At 42.7% G+C, this 22,429-nt stretch overlaps 1 protein-coding gene across 1 annotated transcript in view; it reads right to left on the bottom strand.

Annotated features, from left to right (window-relative positions):
* Nucleotides 1-5,748: 5,748 nt before the first annotated feature.
* LOC147430946 (tobamovirus multiplication protein 1-like) overlaps nt 5,749-22,429 on the bottom strand; it is a 64,355-nt gene continuing 47,674 nt past the window's right edge. Inside the window, exons 7-11 of the mRNA XM_086493478.1 lie at nt 7,103-7,148; nt 6,958-7,021; nt 6,821-6,874; nt 6,655-6,732; nt 5,749-6,183 (exon numbers count right to left, since the gene is read on the bottom strand). Coding sequence (XP_086349604.1) covers nt 6,091-6,183; nt 6,655-6,732; nt 6,821-6,874; nt 6,958-7,021; nt 7,103-7,148 — 335 coding nt within the window. The 3' untranslated portion in view covers nt 5,749-6,090. The remainder of the gene's footprint in view (nt 6,184-6,654; nt 6,733-6,820; nt 6,875-6,957; nt 7,022-7,102; nt 7,149-22,429) is intronic.

The following is a 22,429-nucleotide window of genomic DNA, read 5'->3' on the forward strand; positions in this document are numbered from 1 at the left end:
TTTTTAATAATTTTTGTTTGGTGCCAAGGAGAAGCATTCAAAGCATTTTGAGCTATGTTCTTTGAAGTTATGGGAATCCCATCTAAGTCTAAACCCTTTGAAGTACACGTTTTGTGTTAAAAGCAGCATGTCATTGGGCCATATAGTTTGAATAGAGGGCATAGCTATTGATCTCGAGACGTTGAAAGTCATTCAGTTAGCTAAAGTACCAAAGATTCTAAAGGACTTGCTTAGGTTCCTTGAACCATTTTGGTGGCATGGCAGAGCTCTCAAGTTTCTAGCTGATATAGTTGCACCCTTAAACCAGCAAACAAGGTCAAATGAGATAGAGTGGATGAAGAATGTGATAAAGATTTTTGAACTTAATCTTATTCTTTTCAAGGCACCAATAGTGCAACCACCGCAATGGAAATTGGCTTTCAAAGTTTATTTTTACGCTATGGATGTGGCAATAGTAGTAGTGATAATGCATGTCGAGGTTGAGAAGTGGTACCGACCATAGTAGTATGCTAGCCAATTGTTATTGTTGAGCCCGAATCAGTGCAATTATTTGGTCACACAAAGGAAAGCCTTGGGAATGATTTATTCAATCAATAAGTTTCAGCACTACTTGCTAGGGATCATTTGGTGACGAAACAGACCTTGTATGGAAAATTTATGTGATGGATGCTCACCCTCACAAAATTTAAGTTTACAATGATTAGCATGCTCAACAAGCATCATATAGTTGAGAATTACCTATCTTGGCTTGAGATTGGAGATTTTCAAGTGTCTTTAGAACTGTAATTGATATCCTTGGAATTTAAAACTTGGTGTAGATAATCTTATTGAATTTGATATCATACTTCGGATTCTTCCATTGGACAAATACAATGTGCATTAATTGGTATGGACCAAAAATTGAAAGCAACAACAAAGAGGACAAGGAGGTGTGGCATGTATGATGAAGATAGGATTGGAAGATTATGTATCTATTGTGAAAGATGACAATCGCAAACATTACATGTGGCTGAAAATAATGACACCAATTGCACATCCATTGCTACATTCCTCTGTGACTTTTGTTGACCTAGAGGAAGTCACTGCTCACTTCAAGGAAAAGAGTGAGGTTTTTGTCTTTGGTGATAGGAATGCACACACAAGAACTTTGCAACATGACATATAACAATTTGATATGCCGCATGTTTCAAGGAGACTAGAAAATATACACATGTATAGCAAACCTCTAATTATGAAACAGAGCCAAATCAATATAGAAAGTCACCTACATTTATGCAATAGCATTTGAAAGCTCGTCACCAATGGTTTATCTTTGTCAAATGGCGTCAATGGATTTGATTGTAGAAACATAGTGAAGATACTATGATTGCCTATATGATATTTTTGGAATCCATCTTTGATTGCATACAAAATTTTACGCTTGGCCAATTCGATTGGAATTGGGGCATACAAGACTTTATTTATTGATCTCAAATGTACAAAGAGACCCAAGGATGTAAACTCAAACCATAGTGTGGTACAATTGTCTTTATGCATAGACTTCAAACATGCACCTATGTATATTGTTGTGGCTAAGCAAATATTAGAAAGACAAATCTCCCAAACGATCCAACACTAGAATGCAAGTGGAAAGTTTTTATCAAATCATTTCTTGTGTGGAGAAACGCTTTCCATGAATCACATGTCTTGCAAAGGCATCAAATAAGGTAGCTCAAAGAAGAAATGACTTGTTATAGAATGTAAAGAAGCACAAAAGTGTTGGATGAGCTTAGATGCAAAGATAATGAAGACTGTCAAAGACATCTACATGCATACAAAGCACTTTTTTTATATAAAAAAAGGAGGTGGGAGTCAATCGAAATAAAATTTCAAGCTCATACAAATGCACAAGCATGTCATACATTTTGCACAAATATAAATGGCGAGCATGTTGAGAGTTTTGGAAACTTGACCCTTGTGGACTCATATGTGCATTATAAGAATCTGTATGAGAAACAGAACATGGGGAAGATATAGTGTCATGGTTTTGTTTTATGTATGCCTTCCATTTTTACCATCAGAGATGTATCTGGAGAGCTTACAAAATTGGCCAGTCCCATGGTTTTCTTTTATGTATACCTTCCTTTTCTACCATGAGAGATGTATCTAGAGGGCTTAAGAATTGGCCACTCGCAAGGCAAAAATTCAAGTCCAAAATGATAAAATGGACAAGAAAAAGAGCACATTGTTGGATTGATATGTTTAACCTTACACTTTACCATGCCATGCCTCGTGATTGAAGTAAAAATTGAATCAAAACCTATACATAATTTGAAAGATCTGAACAACATAAACAACTACCATACTAGAATGGTTGGTGAGCTTATTGAAAAGCTGCTTGGACATGTCATAGAGGTGTAGATAAGTAAATCAGATGAAAATTATGGCAAAGTACATATGGACAAGCAGGTTTTTCCAAAAACATCATAGCATCGTCAAATTCTCCTAGAGAAAATACAACTGAAATGTGAAGGATTATATTGTAGCCTTGTGGACTTCAAAGACGATTTTGCTACGGCTCCCTGGGAGAATCTTTGTAGACATATGGAGGAACTCCACATTCCATGTGTTCTCATATTTACGAGAAGGTGACATGATGTGTATGGAAGGGGGGATTTCAAATATAATCACAAGCACTATTGGTGTCAAGCAAGGATGCAGACTTTCATCGACTATCTTTGGGCTACTGATTGATGCGTTGGAACACAAGGTACTTCAATTTATGCAACAAGAAGGCATTGAAGAGGTTATGTTTGAGAATGCAATGATCATTCCTTTGTTATATACAAATGATGTAGTGCTTTGGGCCCATACTTTAGAAAAATCTTATGATTGTATGGGAAAAGTTTTGCTTGCATAGTGGGCTGACTGGCTCTAAAACATGCATAACTGTGGAAACTCTCAACAAGGAGAAAACATGGATTGTGTACATCAAAAACTCCTTGAAGTGGTGGAGAGCTTCAAGTACCTTGGTCTTGATGTACCCACCAATTAAAAATGGAACAATTGTGATACGTGACATTTGGAAGTTGGGAAGAGAGCCTACTATACATTTGAGAACATGTGCAATGTGGGGGAGATTAAATGCTAGGTTCTCAAGAAATTCCTCTTGACATCGTCATGAAACTAGTGTTTCTTTGTGGAGTTGAAGTAGTATGGGGTGGTTGCATCTCTAAGTCTACATGGAAAGAGCTTGAGAATATCCAAAATGGATTTCTTACAAATTTTCTCCAAGTTAAAACAGAAACCATTCATGCCCTTAGTTCTTGATTTTAGATCATCTTCCATTAAGGTTGTGGATATGGAAAGAGTTGTGGAGTACATGGTTAATATATGGAATAACCTTGGCTTTCAAAAATTTCATGGAAAACAAGTGAAAAGTCCAATAGATGCACGGCTCAAATGCACAAAAGCAAAATGTGAAGTTTAGGATGGATGCAAGATATCAAGAAGTGGCTTGGACGGTAAGATGGATTACACTTGCTTGATGATGCCTCAACAGACTCCAAAGTGAACGAGGCTTTTTTACAATGCCAATGTATCATGGCTTGGGAGAATTCGAGAGGTTCATTTTTCATACGTTACACCACATATGTTGGCTTCAAAACCATCTTTTCCTTTGAACACGAAAATTGCACCCACCCATGAACATCGATTGGTTCTAGAATTTTTTTCATGAGGTTGCATGCTTGGAGTTGGTTCCTGATGGACATTTTAATACTTAACAAGTTCTCAAAGTTTATGCACCTATGAACTTGCATATACTTGCATGCTTGAAGGTTAAGATCGATGGTCAATTTTGGCACGAGTTCTTCAAGTTTTTGGTAGATCAGGGCTCAGGTGTGATTGCATGCCATAAAGGTTGGCACCAATTAGCAAGATTTAAGTCAGTTTATCAATGCCAAGCATTGCACGTAAGGATTTTAAGCTTTGACAATTTTTCTCCACTAGACGGGAGTGCACTAAGTTCCAAGGGAGACAGGCCAGTTGAGGGCATAGAATTGTGAAGACTATAATCAACATTAGAGGATTATTTTAGAACTATTAAGAAAGTACAATGAAGACTAGAGACCAATGATGAGAGATGATCGAGATTTAGAACACAAGAGGAAGGCTAAAAGCCCGCGGGCTTCCAAACTCATTGCAAACATCCCAAGCTCCGAAATTTGTCATACAAAAATTCAGAAAGCTCTCCACATTCGAAGTCCAAAAGGTACTTAAAAGTTGCCCGGTGACATGATAATTTGACTTTAACATCGCAGTTTTAAACCCAATGTGATCACGTCCAGAAAGCATCATCTGATAACCCAAGAATCAATTAAGCACTACCTTTTTCCAAGTTAATAAAAACCAACAACCAATTAACCCAAGAATCAATTAAGCACCCTCACACTACCTTTTCACCAACTTCAAATGAGCATAACTGGTTCAATTGGAATCTGATTTGATTGATGTAAAGCTTTTTCCAAGTTAACGAAACTGAATATCTGCAACAATCACTCAGTGCCGAGCATACTGGTTCAATTGGAATCCGATTTTAAGTGGTGTAAAGCAGATCCCAATTGGAATCCGATTTTTAGTGGTGTAAAGCAGATCCCGTAACTTGCATCAGCACCTATCATCCAAAACTCTGCAAACTGAACCTAATCACCCGGTACGCATCTCAAGGATGATCCAAAAGCTGCTGACCCAACCCCCGATAATGTTAAACTACCCATAACTTTCCCATCTGGACTCGACCAGCCATAAAGACAGGCATGAAGAACGCTTGTAGAGTACTACATATTCAGCTCATAAACCGGCATTGTGGCAATGTCCATACTTCCTGACTATAGGCATGAAAACTCTCCTGTTGGCCCCACAATCCACACTTAACATCTATTCCGACAACCTAATGTCATAACAAAATCCTAGCATAATCATAAAACGAGAGCACATGCAACCTTTTCATGATTCATAGCTTCTGGTCCCTCTTCAACACAACTCTGACGAGATTGCCAGAATTAAGCTTTTGAGCACCATAATTCAGCAGAAAATCAGAACCTGCTCCCCTTCTACTTCGCAAGAAAGATAAAAGTGCTAACGGAAGAAAAACCTGCCATGCCTGTCGTGCAAAAATGCCCTAACGACTCATGCTTCAGCTTTTTCTTGGTGGAAACAATAACAGCACACAAGCTCTGCACACTCCACTCACCATCTCCATTTGGATAAATAGTCATTTGCCATTTACATTTGCAAAATTTCTCCAATTTAGCGAGTCTTGCAACAGTGTCTGAAATTCCTTTTACCCTATTATCTGCATCTTACAACATAAGAGTCTCTACATGCATTCAACATAACCTAACCTTCTAGAATTTAGCAGTTTATTGCCTTCAACCCCTTCTATTACCGCTGTGTCTACTGAGACAGAGTTCTACATTCAACTGGGTAATTGCTGATAAATGTATATGTATGTATGATACACCAGATTTTTACATTGACTCTTGCTGATGGTGGCAGGGTAGTGGGCCTCAATCTTCATTATGTGATTCAAAGTCGGACAATTTCAAACAGTCCCTTGGCCTCATAATAAAGAAACTCCACGAGGTAAAAGTTGGGGCATCAAAAAGCAGGGTAACATACGAGAACCCGAAGAGATCTCTCATTAACCCTTATATGGGCACCATCTTTTCCAAACAGAAAGAAAAAAGCAATGCTCAAACAAGGGCAAAAAGTGAATAATCCTCGCCATTCTATTATTCAAAACATACGCTATGATTTCCAAGCAAGCTCCTCTAAATAGTTTTGCATCATTACAATGGACTGCACAACTAAAGCTGAACTGTACAAAGCAATGGTGTTAAGGGTCTACATGAACACGGGGAAAAGGACGAGACACCTAAACTAGACTGATTGTTGTCCTGAACCTTTTTCTGTTAAAATCATTAATCATCGTGCCCTGCATGCTCCAGCATTGACCTAAATTCTGTGTGCTTTGGCTTGGTAAATCATGACCAGTCCCACAACTTGAACTTTGCTTTATTTTCTGTTCATCTCAATCGCAAACTCCAATCAGCGGATAGGGTGGTATTGAGCTGGCGTACGCTTTGGTGGCAGCTTGCGAAGAATGAACAGAACCAGTGCTGATGGTAGTATCTCCACAACCTGCAAGCAAGCAAACTTCGACTTAGAACTAGGTCAATGGCATGCACAATGTCTCACCATCACATCTCTATGTCAGTATGTAGGTTCTGCATCCATGACAACCGTAAGGAACTTTCTCGCAATACTAGCCATGTTGAGGATGGCTTTTGGAGTGTGCTCATTCTTTGCAACCTTCATTGCTAAGGTGTAGAATATACACGATTCTCCAAACACAAAAATGTAAGCTGGGAGACGAGGGACGACAGGAATGAGGGGTTTTAATGTACTAAAGATAATGTATCCTCAGTTGATGCTATGAGCACAAGGGACCTATGTAGTGTGTGCCCATAGGAAGTATCTCCCCTCAGAGTGATGTGGCACACATACATACACACACACACACATACATACATGCTAAATGCTAGTCCCAGTTCCAAGCTTTCTGGCCTTTCTAATTTGTTCACAAAGGCATCCAATGTTCAGAATGCTTACCATATAATACAACAGATTCAGAAGTGGATGGCTCAACACATCCAGGTCAACCTCCTCATTGAATGCTGATAAGGCAACCTGAAACGACAAACAAGCAGCACCAAAAGTTAAACCACCTCTTGTGTCTGCACCTTACTTTCTACAGCCACATGGTCCAGAGAGTTACCACGACAGTTCTGATTATAAAGCAGGTGAAGCATATTGCTGTTATGAAACCTATCTGCAAAAGCATTGTTGCACCACCTTATAATAAGCAGAAAATTTTTCTGACTGATAGAAACAGATAAGAGACACGGTGATTACCTCCCGGAGTTTCTTTTGCCGCCCTTTCGACTCTAACGGGAATCTTCGAAGCATAAGAAATAACCTACGAGTACCAAGGAAAAACAACTCTCAAACTGTCCTCTACAACAAAGTCATGTCAAAACAGACCAAGAACCACACTTACCTTCCCCCATACAACGCAAACCCAAGCGCTGCGCAGAAGGATACAGCTGCAAAAAAAATAATCCATTCACTAAAACTGAATTTACATTTTGATCCTAATAAAGCACTCAAACACCGCTGGGGCATATCAGAGAAAACATGTATGTCCTTCAGAATACTCTACTGGGCTTCTCGCCAGGTCTGTGCCATAAATTCAAGAGATTTCAAGAAGTGCCTAGGTCATGTACTTTGAGACAATGACCCTGCACATGATGCTCAAACTCCCACTATAAAAGCGACCAGCCATTGGAGAAGAGAACCCATCGTTTTATTTCTCTACCTAATATACATGGTGGAGATATCTTTGGGCTCACTGTTTCTCTATGGAAAGGACATCTGGCAGTACTCGCAGCAGCGCATTGCAGATGGTGTGCAGACAAGTCAAAGGTTGTAACTTGTCCATCTTTGTGATACTCCGTCACGGGACACATGTATGTTGGCTTCTGACATTGTGAGCTGGACTATGGCTCATCTAGTTCCAAGAGGAGGTGCAGCCGGTCTCCAACTTTTCCTAGAACCTACAGCTATTGATGGCATGCCCCCACAATGTACAAGCAGTGGAGCTCTAGCATGTATGGCTGACACCAGTTTCTAGGACCTGGCGGACTTGATGGCAGTTGTGTGCACTTGGTTACCATTGGTAGATAGGATTGTCTATCAGACGGTTCTCTGTGCTTGCTGCAGTGGTGGAGTGGAGTTGCCAATTCCTTCTTCACTCTTGAAGGCCCCAGATTGTTGGGGGTAAAGGCCCCCTGTGGCCCCTTCTTGTATAGTGTACACATACTTATACTTAAAACTCACTTATAAGTGAGTACACACATTTTTATTAAGTGTCCGTCCATTTTGGCCGAACAACTTATAAGTGTACTTAATAAAACAAAGAACCCTCACAAATGGACAATCATGGGTTTCTTACGCTTGAGCCTTCTCTCTCTCTTTCGATCTGCTGCGCATCCTTCTTCCTGCAGTGTGTGCCCATCTCCTCCTGCTCTCGCACACTCCCTGCACTCAACAAACTGGTATCAGAGCAAGGCTACGTGCCTTGGGCGAATCTCTCGCGCGTAGGAAGGAGTTTCTCTCTCCTGCGCAGATTTTCTCTCTCTAGAAACAGCAGCGCAACAGCTTTCTCTCTCTTCTCCAAGTACGGTACGTCGACTACCATTGCTTACACGCTGAAAACAGGAAATTACAGGTCCAAAACAGGTGCTTTTGGGCTGTTTTTGGCTAAAAACAGGCCATTTTCTGCATATTCGGATGTAAAAACAACAAAAACAGGTTCACACGCTGTCACAGGGCACTTTGGGGAACCCAATTTCACGTTTGGAATTGGGGCTTTCTACCACTTTGCTGAAATTTGTCAAATTTCAGCAATTATTCGCGACAAAACTTGCGGCTTTTGCTAATTTCAGCCCAAGTTTACTCCTTACAAGTGCAGGTGGCAAAGCTACAGTGGAGAATTGAGCAGTGAGAATTTGGGGCTTTTGCTGAATTTTGAAAAATTCGGCAAAATTTCACTTACGTACTTACATTTGTGGTCAATTTGAGCAGAGAGATTGAGGCTTGTGGAGCCTACAGGTGTTTATTCAATTATTTGAGCAACTTTCACCTCTTATGTGTATTGCCAAATGTACTTTATGCAGTGAAACTGTGGCATGTACAACATTGGAGTCATTGCAAATGCATTTGGTGATGTATACTTGATGTGAGGTTGTTCTATGCATTGAGTTTGACATACTAAATATATCATCTTGCTGAAAATTTTACTTTTGAAGTAAATTACAGCATTATATTTGCTCTTGCTGGCACTTTTACAGTGTACATTTGCATTTGCTTTTGCGGTACAGTGAGTGTACTTCTTGGCTGAAAATTATCAGTTTTGTTTTGCCTCCTTATGGCTGACACTTCGTCATCCTCGGACTGTAAGAGCCTCTTTGAGATCCGTAGGTTTGATGGTACAAGTTTTGACTTATGGAAGGATCGCATACAGGGCATTCTTTTCTTGAAAGAGTGCGATGATGCATTGTCTGCAAATAAGCCAGAGAGTATGTCAGATGCAGATTGGACTAAGCTTAACAGGAAAGCCATTACTTACATCAAGATGGCTGTGACTGATGATATTCTTGTTGATATCAAGGGACTTGACACAACTATGGCTGTGTGGAATAAGCTCAAGGCTATCTTTCTACTTATGACACTGCCAGAGTGAGGGCTTGTTAACAGGCCAAGCTTAATGATTAATGTATGCCAAATGTGGCTTAAAAGGGCCAACATATGCCTTAATGATGCCAAAAATGATAATGCTTGAAGTGAGCACATATGAAAGGTTATGATCTGAAACTGTAGTGCTTGAAGTGCTCTACTGGCCTGTCTTTACGGCTCGTCGATTGGAGCTACGATGAAGAAGTTATGGCAGTTTAAGTTCAAGTCGATTGCACATCCGTACCGGATTGGGCAACTGCAGCTAAGGTGACAGAGATGAAATGAATGCATGGGCCTGAAGTGCTCTACTTCTGGAGAGCGTCGGTCTTTTCAGATTGGTGATTGGAGTTCCGGTCGCCAAAATATTGGCCGATAAAGATTCACCGGGGGCCGGTTCCGTACCACTCCGGTCCACTCGGTCAATGAGCTGCAACCACGTTGTTTCTTTGAGTAACAACTCCAACTTGACCTATGATGGTGTGCGTGGTTCTATCCTCAATGAGGAGATTAGACGCAAGTCAAGTGGGAGTGGCAGTGGATCAGCCTATAATGTGCGTGGACGCAATGAAAAAAGAAAAAATGTTGCAAATAAGCAAAGAAATCGCAACAAAAGCAAGGAAAAACAGCAAGACATCACTTGCTATCAATGCGGAAGAAAGAGGCATAAAAAGCCTGATTGCAGGTATTTTAAGAAAGAGCAAGAGCGCAAGAAGCAAATGAATGCAAAAGGCAAGAAAAATGACAAAGAGGACAGCTCTACCCCTAAGGAAAGTGAGTTTGAAAAGGCAAATGTGATCTCTAGTGTTGTCATTAAAGAGATTGATGAAAATGAAGACACTAGTAATCTTTATGTTGCATCTTTAGATCCACATGTCATGACTGTTGAGGATATGCATATCACTAAGCATGATGTGATAGATGCTTTGCTTTCTACTCATGATGGCCTGTCACAATCTTGGATTGTTGACAGTGGTGCCTCTTTTCATGTAACTCCCTCTTTGGAGTGTTTTGCCTCATACACTGTAGGAAACCTTGGAAAAGTTTATTTGGGCAATAACTATGCTTGTGACATTGAGGGAGTTGGCACAATACACCTGGCACTTGATAATGGCCAGGAACTCACTCTTCATGATGTTAGATATGTGTCTGGTATCAAGAAGAGTTTGCTTTCAGTTGGGCAGTTGGATAGCAGAGGCTTCTTCACTACATTTGGTGGTGGCATGTGGAAGATCCAAAAGGGATCTATGCTTGTGACTAGAGGCAGTAAGAAGGGTACTTTATACTATCTGCATTGCAAGGCATTACCTGGTCGTTTTGTTGCAATTGCAGAAGTGCAATCACACATGGAGCTTTGGCATAAGCGTCTTGGACATATGAGTCATAAGGGACTGCAGACTCTTTCCTCCCTTGATAGGATTGATGTAAAAAGCTCTAAACTTGATTTTTGTGATGATTGTGTACTTGGGAAGCATGTAAAAGCTTCTTACTCTCATGGAGCCTCTAAAAAGGCTAGTATTTTGGAAATTGTACATTCTGATGTATGCACAATGCCAATAAAAACTCATGGTGGTTCTCGTTACTTTGTGTCTTTCATTGATGATTGTTCACGTAAGCTATGGGTTTATTTGCTCAAGGACAAGAGTGAGGTTTTAAAGGCTTAGAAAGTTTTATGCCTTTGTTTGTACTCAAAAGGGTTTGAAACATAAATGCATACGTACAGATAATGGGGGCGAGTATGTTTCTAAAGATTTTAATGTTTTTTGTGATGAGAATGGGATTAAAAGGGAGCTCATTGCCCCTTATAATCCATCTTCAAATGGTGTGGCTGAGCGTATGAATCGCACGTTATGTGAGAAGATTCGATGCATGTTGTCTACAGCTAATCTCTCGCAATTGTTTTGGGGAGAGGCACTTAAAACCGCGGTGCATATATGCAACCAATCTCCACATCATGCACTTAATGGTGGCATCCCTGAAGAGGTTTGGTCTGGCAAACCGGCTTCATATGACCACTTGAAAGTCTTTGGTTGTGAATGCTATGTACATGTGCCTGTTGACTTGAGGACCAAACTCGATATGATAGAGTTTGGATTCTAGGGTCACATAAGGTAATTCGCAGCCGGGATGTGGTATTTAATGAACCTAAGCTGCTGAAAAATGCCACAGCCATTTTCTACTGAAAATTCAGCTCCTTTTGATGTTGGTCATGAGGGTCAGCGTGTTCTCATTGAGCCAGATGATAATGGACAGCAAGGGGATGTTGAAATTCAGCCTGAGGGTCAAAATCAGCAGCCTGAAAATCAATTACAGCAGGGTATAAATGCTGAAAATCAGCCTCTAATTGATGGGGTTAATGTTCCGCATGATGTAGAACCCTTGCCGATTAATGTAGATCATTGGGTGAGGCGGTCTACACGTGTAAGAAGACAACCAGGGAGGTTTTAGCCCTCTTTGGATTGTGTCTTGTTGACGGATGAGGGAGAGCCTCTTACATACAAAGAGGCCCAATCCTGTGAAGATAAGAGTAAGTGGGAGCTTGCTATGAAATCTAAGATGCAATCATTGTATGCAAATAATACATGGGAACTTGTGCCTTTGCCCAAAGGAAGGAAAGATATTCCTAACAAGTGGGTTTATAAAGTCAAATGTGTTGATGACAAACCCAAGTACAAAGCACGTCTAGTTGCTAAGGGTTATGCACAGAAGGAAGACATTGATTTCCAAGAGATTTTTTCACCTGTAGTGAAGATGTCCACTCTCCGTGTGCTGTTTGCTTTATGTGCTATCTTGGATTTGGAGCTGGATCAAATGGATGTGATCACTGCTTTCTTACATGGTGACTTGGATGAGGAGCTGCATATGCAGCAGCCTGAGGGCTTTGTCATTCCAGGGAAAGAGCATTTGGTATGCAAATTGAAACGTAGCTTGTATGGGTTGAAACAATCCCCTAGACAGTGGTACAAGAAGTTTGATACTTTTATGCTCAACCATGGGTTCAAACACAGTCATGCACATCATTGTCTTTACACTAAAAAGGCTAAGGATGGAAGCCTTATTATGTTGGTCCTTTATGTGGATGATATGCTACTTGCAGGAAAGCATAGAGAGACATTAGATGCATTGAAGAAAGAGCTGAATTCAGCCTTTTCTATGAAGGATTTGGGTGCAGCTAAAAATATTTTGGGCATGCGCATTAAGCGAGAGAGAAAGAAACGATTGTTGTTTCTCTCATAGGACAAGTGAAACCGGCCTGTTCAATCCAAAAGGGCGGTAATCTTTACTTCAAACCTTGATTTAGCTTTCACCCATTATTAGTCGTCTATTTTACCTGTACTTTCAAGACACAACAAAGGGGAGAGGGATACAGGCTGCTAGATTGCACCTGTATGAGTAGACAGACACCAGATTGGCCCCTAACTTAGGCGCCCCTTTCGGTATTTCTTTATTGTTCAAAAGAGGGAATAAACGTTGTGGTTCCCTACAAGCTGCCCCGCACAAACTCGGCTGAATTTCCACTGTTCCAGCCCGATTTCGGCAACATAACTGTAGTAGAACCCTTCACGGTCAGTATTCCCATGCATTAAATGACTTTCCCGAAGCATACGGGCACTTTGCAAAACCTGGCGAGAATCTGCAGCACGCTGAATTCTCTGTTTCCAGCCCTGAAAATGCGCCAGATCACCTGTACAACGGTCCCCTTGCGTCCCCAAACCTCCTGGGGGTATTAGGGTCCGTTTAGGGCCAAAACCCTAAACCTGCAAAAATACACAGCAGCCTGTAATTCACTGTTTCGGGCTCCGTTTCGCGTGCCGGTCGCATCCGTAGCAAGTCCTTGAGCTCCCGCACCTGTAGGGCTACTTGCCCTTTGAATCGGACGAGATTTCTGGCGTGAAACCTCTCCGAATTCACCTGTACCTGCGGGGGGATTAGCCGCTAGCTAATCCAGTACCTGTGCAAGAGGCTCTTGCCTCGGCAATCGCGCATGAACCCACACAACTGTACATTAGTCAAATGAAGAGCCCACTAGAGGGGCATAACATACTGCCAAAGGGGAGAGAGAGGGCAGTGCGTTGCGTGCAGGGCATCACTCCTGGCACCGCACTGTGCATAAGAGGGAAAGCAAGCACTCCATAGCTCTTAACCTGTGACAAAAGCTGCAAATGAGCCTCTCCCAGCTTAAAATTCAGCGCCACTTCTTGTTGCATGAGGCAAGTGCACCAGAAGGTGCCACTTGGCACATTTATAAGCATTTTCCCGTTTCAGGGTTGCCGCCTAAAAATCTCCCAACCGGTTGCCCAGTTGACTTCACGGCAGAGTAAGAAAATGTTCCCCTTGTCATTCCGGAGGTAATGACGTCAACACATTTTCAGGTCCCAAAATAGCAGTTCCCTAAATTTTAGGAGATGCTGCCATTGTATCTTTCTAGGTCATCCGACCCTCTTTGTACACTGCGGCCACATCCAGAACTGAAATGTAGCCTCTGTAGCAAAGGATTCCACTTTGGCTAGTCAATGACCCCACTTGGCTAACCATAGTCCTTGTCCAACCTTAGTGCTCTCTTGCCCTCAGGCCTGGACTCCCTCTGGACAGTTCCACACTAGCTATGCAATGCAGGGCAATTAGATTTCCCGAGGGGTGTTTCCAAAAAGTGAAAGTAAATAGATAATAAGAAAGAAATCAACAAAAAGGATAGATAGTAGTCACACGCTGGTGACATACCCCCCTCTTGAAATCTCAAACGTCCTCGTTTGCATCTATGTCGTACATGCTTACTGTCAACACTGATGTATTCAACACCTGTCGACACATATACGACACATACATGCTCATTGTCAACCCTGGTGTATTCAACACCTCGTCGACTCATGTATTGCCTGCGTGTGAACCCTGTCCCAATGACATAGTGGTAGCTTCGCACTCTGCCATTGCTTTGAGTCACTAACTTTCCAATGACAAAATGGTAGCTGCACATTTTGCCACTGTCTTATAGTACACGTTGGATCCCGTAACACTTTCGAGCATACCCAAACCGACAGTTTAAGAATGCAGTTACACATGTACTCTTCAATAGAAGCAATCACTGTATCCTTGACAAACTGACAAGAAATACTCACTTCTATAGCACTAACCAAACTTTTGGACATTCCATAAGAGCAATTGCCAAACTGACAATCTGTACAGCTCTAACATTCATGTAGCAGGTATTTGATTTGAGCTCACTTTAAATACCATGTACATCATTTTGTTTCAGAAGCCATTGTCACACTGACAATCCAATTAGCTTTGAAACTCAAGGGGTCAAGGTAGGTTGCAAACCGAAGGCTTCAAGGTAAAGTGATAACACAGTTGGTGACTCTGCAAGTTCACCTTCTTCCATCCACTCAGCATCCATTGGTGGATAGTTTCTGAACTTTACTAAGTAACGCCTAGCAACCTTGCCTTTCACTTTTCTTTCTTTATGTGCCAAAATCTGTTCAGGGACAAAGATCTCGTCAAGTTCCTCGACTTCCGGCTGATCTTCAGCTGGCATATCTTCTGGCACATCACCCACATAGGGTCTGAGAAGACTCACATGAAACGCATTGTGAATCTTCCAACTGTCAGGCAATTTCAGCCTATATGCAACATCACTGATTATGTCGCATACTTGAAAAGGCCCATAGTAACACATGCTGAGCTTTGGAAACAATTTTTCCTTGCCCTTCATCTTCTTTAACCTTGCCTTTTCAAAGTGTAAAAGCACCCAATCATCAAGTGAATATACCACTTCACGACGGTGACGATCAGCTGCTTTCTTTTGCTTTGCCTGAGTCCTTTCTAAGGCCACTTTGACCTTCTTGTACATTTCATCCATGTCCTGAACATACTTATCTGCTTCAAATATCTTGTCCTTTGTATGCAGTATGGGAGGAACTTTCTTGCCACCTTCAACTATTTCAAAAGGTGCCTTGCCAGTTGATGAATGCACTGTATTATTGTATGCATACTCCACCAATGGCAAATACTGCTCCCACTTTCCTTTATGCTCTGACACATAGCACTTCAGCAGATCTAGGACAGTAGAATTTGCCTCTTCTGACTGCCCATCAATTTGAGGATGAAATGACGAAGAGAATTTGAGCGTGGTGCCCATATTCTCAAACAAGCCTCTCCAGAACAAACTTGTCATGCGTGGATCACGGTCGCTAACAATCGATTGTGGCATGCCATGATACTTGAAAATATTGCTCATAAACAAGCGTGCCCTCTGATCCGGCTTTATCTTCTTCCTGACAGGAATAAAATGAGCCTGTTTGCTGAATCTGCAAATAATGGTCCAAATACCATCGTTTCCTGTCTGCGTTCTCGGAAGATCAAAGATAAAATCCATAGCAATACTTTCCCATGGTTTATCTGGAATAGGTAGTGGTTGCAATAACCCTGGTGCCTTTTGCCTGTCAAACTTGACCTTTTGGCATATTAGGCATTCTCGCACAAAGGCATCCACATCTCTTCTCAATGTAGGCCAATAGAAGAATGTCTCAACCGCTTTAACTGTAGCATCAATACCACGATGCCCTGCATACGGTGGGACATGACTCTCTTCCATAACTTTGCGTCGCAATGGCTTTGTGACACACAATCTGCCATGCATCATCATGAACCCATCTTTGAGAAGATAATGTTCATGACGTTGTCCATCCATTAGTTGCTCGAAGACCCTTGCAAAATCTTCATCATTTGCATACTGTTCTCTCATATCATCAAGTTCATGTTGATAAGGAATCGACATAGCTGAAATTTGTGGCTTCCTTGACAAGGCATCAGCCACAACGTTCTTCTTGCCTTCCACATGCACAATCTGAAAATGGAACATGGACAAGATATTTGCCCATCGCATATGCTTCTCAGATAACTTTGTCTGTGTCAAGAAGTACCGCAAGGTCTGATGGTCCGTTTGGACAACAAAGTCTGCACCTAGCAGGTAGTATTTCCAACTTAAGAGTGTTGGGGTATAGGCGCCTGTGCCTTGCCTGGCCGCCCAGAGTCTGGGCGCCCACTGACTTGTATACCTTATACATAGCATAAGTGTATAGGGGGCTGCTCACTCTTTGAGTCTCCCCACCCATATCTGTGTGTCTCCTTCTCTCTCTCACACTCTCCGTCTGTGGTGCTCCCCGATCCCCTTCAATTGGTATCATAGCTATGGTGACTGCGGAGAGCACGACGGCTTTGAGAGCTTTGAGGCGATAGCTCGCTCTCTCTCGACCATAGAGAGATTAAGAAAGTAGAAGACTTGCTGTGAGAATGCAATGGGAGCTTGTGAGCTCAGTTGAGAGTGATGTATGCTCTTGTGGAAGCTCAGAAAGGAGTGTGGAAGATTGTGTGTAAGTGAGGGTGCTGCCTTAAAACTGTGTGCGCAGCAGCACTGTTTTCAGATTCGTTTTTCTCCTTGTAGAATGCAGATCTGAGAATTCTGTCCTTCCAACCCATCCGTTTCGACGTGGTCTACAACTTTGCAGAAGAAACTTTTTGCAAATTCCTCACCGTTTTGCTGATATTCAGCTCAGACTGACTGTATACAGAAATTCCAGATTTTCTGTTGTCGCATTGTGTGCGAGTTTGATGCACTTTTGGAAGCACGGGAGATGCTTGAAGTTGAGTGCATAAATTCTGAGTTGAAGATGCAATTGCAGCTTGTGTTAAGCTTGTGGTTTGAGGGTTTTTTGGTAGACTTGGGCAACGAAGTACGGAGGCGTTTACACACCACCGAAGCGGTCTCTTGAGAGACGCAGGTTTTTGGAGCACAAAGGTGGAGCTTCTTTCACTGGTTTTCACAGAATACTTTGGCAGTGATTTTGTGCTTGGATTCATGGTCTTTGCGGATGGTTTGTATATGGTTATGGCGCATGGTTGATGCCCATTATACATGCATTTTGGCGAGCACTTTCAACTGCCGGTGAGCTCTCTTGAGAGCATTGTTTTCGCATTGAATAAGTTTCCGGATTGCAAATCTTTTGGCGCTTGCTTATGCGCGGTCACTCCGTTGATGTACGTTGAGTGCGGATTGCCATTGTATGTGAAAATGTGGAGCCATTTTGGCATTTCTACTCATTGGCATTGAGTAGTGTTATGGTTTATGGTAGAGATTGTACTTGAGTTTTTTGCTCAGTTTTCAGGGGAAATTCTGTCGGATTTTTCCTAGATTCTCGCCATAGTTTGTGATCGAGTGTTTACTCTCACTTTGACAGGTTTTGTCAGTTTGTACACAGTTTTGTGTTTTTGTATCCACTCTCGCAAGAGTGAGAAGTTGTGTATCTTTCTTTGCTTGAGACAATGGTTTGCTCTCAGGTGGGAGAGTCATGTGATCTCGAGCATTGTTTGCCATAGTTTTGCAGAGCTTATGCATGTATGTTGAGTGTAGTTTGATGCGCATTGATTGCTCATTGTATTGAGCTTGCAGGACAATGGTTATCTTGTGTTGATAGCCATTGTGCGTCGAAACTCTGGCAAAATTTTCCCAGGAGTTTTATGCGTATCATTTATGTGATCTAGGTAGAGATCGCGGGTTGCACTCAGCATTTGCGTGCGGTGTTCTCTGCAAGTGGGAGATTTGTGCGTGTGTATGCATCGATACCGCACAGTGTGGGCTTGGTGATTAGCTCACAGATTGCAGTGTGATACTAGAGCATGAGAGGCTTGTATTGACATTGCGGGAGCTCTATTTTGGAGTGTGTCTCACAGGTTTTACATTGTGTTTCTGGCCATATTTGTAGACAATTTCTAGGTGTTGTTGGTGAGGTGGTTTTGCTTTCTAGTTTGCTACATTGTGCTCATGGCAGAGACAGGTGATCGATCAGATTGTGACCTCTCACAGATGCGCGTGTTTGATGGGTCAGACTTTGCGGCATGGAGAGAGTGTATGCTTGATGCATTGACACAGCGAGGGTTGCATCGACCATTGAGTGGTGATGCAGGTAGACCTTCAAACATGTCTGACGATCAGTGGCAGGAGCTAGAGGAGATGGCACTATCTACACTCTCTTTGCACCTTGCAGAATCTGTATATGCTCTTGTTATGTATGAGACTACTTCGAGAGCACTTTGGCGCAGATTACATGATATGTATGATAGATCTGAGTCATCACGGACTTGTGTGAGACATGTACATTCACGAGCACGCCGAGAGGTGACATGTTGGTATTGTGGTCATTCTGGACACGTTAGACGGCGTTGTTTTCGTCGTATGCGACATCGTAGGAGACATGGCAGTCTCAGAGATGTATGTAGTGATGCCATGGACTCAGTTGCTTTGACAGTTGAGGCACATGTAGTGTCGGAGTATACTAGTGACGGGGATGTCACTTTTACCTCGAGCTATGCACGAGATGCTATACATGTGGATAGTGCACTCCCTTCGCAGTGGTTGCTAGACGCAGATGCTATGTTTCATGTCACGCCGCATCGTGCATGGTTTTGTAGCTATTCTAGCGGGATGCTTGGCAGTGTACGTTTGACCGATGGATCGGTGCATGCGATAGCAGGTGCAGGAGATGTGAGACTGTCATTACCGAGTGGTGCATCTTACTTGTTACGACATGTGCGCTATGTACCAGCTTTGACAGTGAGTTTGATCTCGATTAGTCAGCTTAGAGATTGTGGATGTCAGATTTCGCTACGAGAGCGAGATTTTGTGATGCATTTGGGTTCGCTAGTGATTGCGAGAGGTGCCAGGAGTGGTACAGGTTACCCATTGCATGTGGATCACGCGAGAGACGGTGTTGTCTCTGTGATCACGCAGCCAGGTAGAGAGCGAGAGAGCAGGCGAGTCTCTTTTGCTCATGGGTTGCAGGGTACTTTGCATTGAGTGCAGAGTAGTGAGCTCGTTGTGCACACAGTTGGGGTACAACTTGAGCAGTCTCACAGAGAGGTGACAGAGTCAGACATGCATGCTTTGCTAGTGACTGAGCAAAGCAGAGAGTTAGTTGTGCGAGATACTTCTATGCAGGATAGACAGGTAGAGCGGTCTTGCTCTAGTGAGTCACGACAGGAGGACGTTGTGCAAGAGTCTATGCATACGGAGTTAGAGCATGAGAGCTCTAGTGAGTCACAGCAGATTGAGTGGTCATGTTTGCAGTGGATGATTGCAGAGGAGGCTGAGATGTCAGCGATTATGCAGTCATTCCTTTCTATGCTCAACAGTGAGCATGGGGATATAGTTGTGCAGGATATGTCTTCCAACAGACACCTAGAGCAGCTGGTTTGCTCTGAGGTTGCACGACAGGTTGATGCGTCTTTTGCGGACAGTCAGGAGATGCATGTGACTGACACGCCTTGTCAATCAGAGATGCCTATTGCCAAGGATATATATGTTGATGCATGCTCCGTAGAGCTAGCAGGGCCCGCTAGCATTGCATCGGCATTCGATGGTCTCATGTATGAGATGTTGATCTTGAGACCGGATATCGCAGCTGCAGTGGGAGCATTTGCAGTTGATTGATGATGGCATAGTGCACGAGGGAGATATGCAGGTATTGCGTACATACTTGCATACGTGTGCGGTACGTCTGGTGGTGTATGGACTTACACGGGAGCAGGACGGCCGGATGCACACGATCACAGCTAGCCATTGGGTATCGGTTGAGAGCGGTTTTCTCTCAACTTTTGTAGTCTTTAGACTAGGTTCCCTTGCTTAAAGGCACAGTCACCTTTAAGTGGGAGGTTGTTGGGGTATAGGCGCCTGTGCCTTGCCCGGCCGCCCAGAGTCTGGGCGCCCACTGACTTGTATACCTTATACATAGCATAAGTGTATAGGGGGCTGCTCACTCTTTGAGTCTCCCCACCCATATCTGTGTGTCTCCTTCTCTCTCTCACACTCTCCGTCTGTGGTGCTCCCCGATCCCCTTCAAAGAGCGCATGAATCACAGCCAGTAACTCTTTCTCATAGACCTGCATGGTCATCTCTGGCCCTTGCAAAATTCTGCTCTCATAGGCTACTACCCTGCCATCTTGCATTAGCACTGCACCAATGCTACCACCGCAGGCATCACACTGGACCACAAATGACTTCCTAAGATCTGGCAACACAATGACTGGATCTGAAGTCATCTTTTCCTTTAAAAGATTAAAAGCTGAAATCTCTTTCTGTGTCCATCTAAAGGTGACTGCCTTCTTTTGAAGAGCATGTAAAGGTGAAGCAATCTCAGCGAAATTTCGGATAAACCTTCTGTAATAGGAGCATAGTCCCAAAAAGCTTCGGACATCATGCACCGTCTTCAAATTTGGCCATGACTTGATCGCTTCAACTTTTGCAGGATCCATTCTGACACCATCCTTTGAGACAATGTGTCCCAAAAAGTGAATCTCTTCCAGAAAAAACTCACTTTTCTTTGCATTGATGAGCAACCTATGACTGCGTAGCTCTTTGAACACAATGGCCAAGTGATGCCTATGCTACCCTTCATTCTTTGATAGACTATCATGTCATCAAAGAATGTACCAACAAACTGCTGGTGTGGACGGAAAATTCTGTCCATCATCCTATTGAACGTAGCAGGAGCATTTGTGAGACCAAAGGGCATCACTAAAAATTCGTAAAGGCCAAACCTCGTTCTAAAAGAAGTCTTGTGCACATCCTCTGATCTAATGCGGATCTGATGGTACCCACTCTTTAGATCTATCCTGCTAAACATACCTGCTCCTTCTAATTTGTCCATAATATCATCAATTCTAGGTATAGGGAACCTATTCTTGATGGTATTCTTGTTCAGTGCACGGTAGTTGATGAACATACGCCATGAGTCATCCTTTTTCTGCACCAACAACACTGGAGAACAGAATGGAGATGAATTGGGCTGAATCAGCCCCTTTTCTAACAACTCCTGTACTTGGCCCATTATCTCTTTCTGCTGAGCCGCACTAACCCTGTACGGAGGCTAATTTGGTGGGCTACTGCCTGGCACCAAATCTATCGCATGGTCCTCGGGTCTCTCTACAAGTAATTGAGACGATAATGAATCGAAAAAACAGTCACTATACTGTTGTAAAAACATTGACCTTTCTTTATCTAGCACAGATAAATTTGATTCATCACAATCTGACACTTCACGTGCAAAAACCAAGTACGCAGAAAGATGCTTTTTCATTACAGAAGTAATAGCAGAAGCTGATACAGTAGGAATAGACTCCCCTTTAAGCTTTACATCCAGAATGTGAGTCTTTCCCCTACTCTGTACAGTGATCTTTTTGTTGTAGGCATCCATGATTCCCTGTACACGAAACAACCAAGGAATACCTAACAACACATCACATCCATCCAATGGCATGATGTAAAATTCTTCAGCATCTACATAGGACTGGATATGTAGACGCAACTTTCCAATGATGGGTGTCACAGCCTCTGTATGGCCAGGACATGCCAAACCTGCCTCTGCTGTATACCCCATCTCTTCAGGTCTGATTCCCAACTTTGAAGCCAATTCTGGGGAAATGAAGTTGGCTTTGGCACCTGGATCAAAGAAGATAAGCACTGTTTGATCCCTGACCTTTCCCCATGCTCTGCAAAGCTCACTTGCATTCGAATTTGGCTTATCGCCCACCATATCTGGCACTAGACCAGCCATGGGCTTCTTTCCTTTCTTGTCTTCCTTGTCATCAGAATCAGCTGGCCTTTTCTTTGTAGGACAGTTGTAAGCAATGTGGCCAGGCTGCTCACATATAAAGCATTTGTTCTCTGTCCTCAGGACCTTCTTTTGCTCTTCTGACTTGCGAGGAAAACGTCTTTTCCATTTCTTTGTTGTTCCTTTTTCTGATTCAACCGTAGCTTTATCTTTCCTTGCGTTGGCTGACTCCTGAGTCCCTTTAGAAGCCTCATTGGGAACGTGCTTCTTGGCTGAATTTTTCTTGCCTGATCCTGCCTTGACGCCAGTGTTAAATTCACAATCTTCTCCCTTGAGCAAACCATTGCCAGTGTTTGCTACCTCGATGAGCTGCGTCAAAGTAGTGACTTTCGTCTTGGTGCAGTATTTTCTCAATCCTTTGGGTAGGCCACAACAGTATTTTTCAATCTGTTATGTCAATGGCACAAACCTATAGGAAGTTACTGGAAGTA

Source organism: Adiantum capillus-veneris, chromosome 21 (genome assembly GCF_014529385.1).
Source record: "Adiantum capillus-veneris isolate H3 chromosome 21, ASM1452938v2, whole genome shotgun sequence".
NCBI lineage: Eukaryota > Viridiplantae > Streptophyta > Polypodiopsida > Polypodiales > Pteridaceae > Adiantum > Adiantum capillus-veneris.